This window comes from Trichoderma citrinoviride (assembly GCF_003025115.1).
Source record: "Trichoderma citrinoviride strain TUCIM 6016 unplaced genomic scaffold BBK36scaffold_246, whole genome shotgun sequence".
Taxonomy (NCBI): Eukaryota; Fungi; Ascomycota; class Sordariomycetes; order Hypocreales; family Hypocreaceae; genus Trichoderma; species Trichoderma citrinoviride.
In genome coordinates, this window is record NW_020194954.1 from 1 (window position 1) to 1,718 (window position 1,718).

General features: G+C 61.1%; 1 protein-coding gene across 1 annotated transcript; it reads left to right on the top strand.

Annotated features, from left to right (window-relative positions):
• Nucleotides 1-520: 520 nt before the first annotated feature.
• BBK36DRAFT_105730 (hypothetical protein) lies at nucleotides 521-1,718 on the top strand (the record flags this gene model as incomplete). The annotated part of the gene is made up of 2 exons (XM_024888909.1): nucleotides 521-915; nucleotides 1,009-1,718. Coding segments are annotated over exons 1-2 (911 nt in total), but the record flags the coding sequence as incomplete, so codon positions are not given.

Here is a 1,718-nt window from a genome sequence, read left to right on the forward strand (position 1 = left end):
CCAGCCTCTTTTTCCCAGCTTCCAGGTTCGGCCATTCCTTTTTCCTGCCTCAGCCGCTGACGGTTTCACAACTACCAACCCATCTTCTCTCTCTACGAACACGAACCTTCCCCCTGGTATCTGCATGCTTTAGCAGCTCAGCACCCACCGACCGACTTCGACAAACACCTCCGCAGACTGAAGCCATCGCTACAACTCGCCAGCACCTCCATTCGCCTCTTCGCCTCATCTGGCGCCGAGCCTGGGCTTCCCCCGAGTCTTGCGCACAACGACATCCGAGGGCATCTCGTCTTGCTTTTGTCAGCCGCCTGCCGCTCGTTGGATAATGTGACGGGACTCTCCGCTGTCGCACTTGACCGTTCTCTGCCCTTGTTCATTACCGAATTGCTCCTTGCTGTCTCTGGTCGACAACCCTTCGGACGACACAGCCCGACCTTGATTGTCTCTCGACTTGCTTCTGTAGCACCCGAGCCCGAGGAACGACTCCACCGCTCATCCCTATTGCTCGCTCGTCCGAGGCCGCCACACGACGCCTTCGTCGACCCGCTCGCCAGCCACCCGTTTGGTTCCCGCGATAACGGCCCGTCAGAGCGAATATAAGGGGGGGAGACGGCCCATCTGATTAGAAACCTACAGCGCCGTTCCGACTCGAGGGGAGCGCGAAGAAGAAGAAGAAGAAACAAAGTCAAAGAGTAGCTCGGGAGAAGTGACACGATGCAGCCACAAGCCTCTGCCGCCCAGAGGGCCTACTCACAACGGCGATCCCCGGGGGCCACGGATCCTGGGCCTCCGCCAAATGTTTCCGTGCGAGCCATCTCGCCCGGCATGCAGCAAGGCCATCCCCAGCAGCGACAATCCAATGCCTCCGTCAGGTCCGCCCCGTCCACCAGCGGGTCGAGGAGGACAACCCGCGAGGTACGTCAAAGCCAACCTGCCCTGAACAGATTCCGGCGCCTGGTGGGCGACTCAAATACGGCGGGCGCGGCTCGAGCTGACTTGTGTGCATAGGGTTCCTCCGGGTCGGGGAGCGGTTCCAACATGCCGCTGTCGCAAATCGAAAAGAGCGTCACTCATCTCCTCGTAGCCACCAAGCAGCTTCTCGAAACACTGACGCAGTGGTCGCGCGGCCAAGCAACCGATGCGCAAGTCTCCGACGTCTACGTACGGCTAGGCTACGAGTTCAACATGGCCTGTCGGGCCTTTACCGCCATCAACGTCGACACCTCCGACCTGGGCAACGTGCCCGATCTGCTTCGCAGCATCCTCGAGGCCTGCCTGAGCCAAGAAGCGAGCGCCGAGAGCCTGGAGAAGTACCTGCCTAGAATTCGGGACATCATCATCAACCTGCTCCACGGGCTGAAGCGGAAGCAGCAGAGATTGCGCCAGAAGCAAGGGCGTGATCGGGATGGCTCCGCGGTTCCGGAGCGAGCCACGAGCATCAGCACCATCGGGAGCGGCAGCAGCGGCCTGACCAACATGCTGGAGGACACTCTGGAGAGCCACCGACCGCATTCGCATCGCCCGGGGTCTGGTCCGCAACAGAATGGCCAGTCGTCACCTACGCGGCGCTTCAACGCCGAGAGGGACCCATCTAGGGGGTCGGTCGCTTCAGAGGTGTCTTCCATTTCCAGCGCCACTATGCAGAGCATGCCCGTGATGCCGCCTTATCCAACAGACGACTCCTCTCTACCGGCAGGACCGCCGCCCGCACCAGAGCT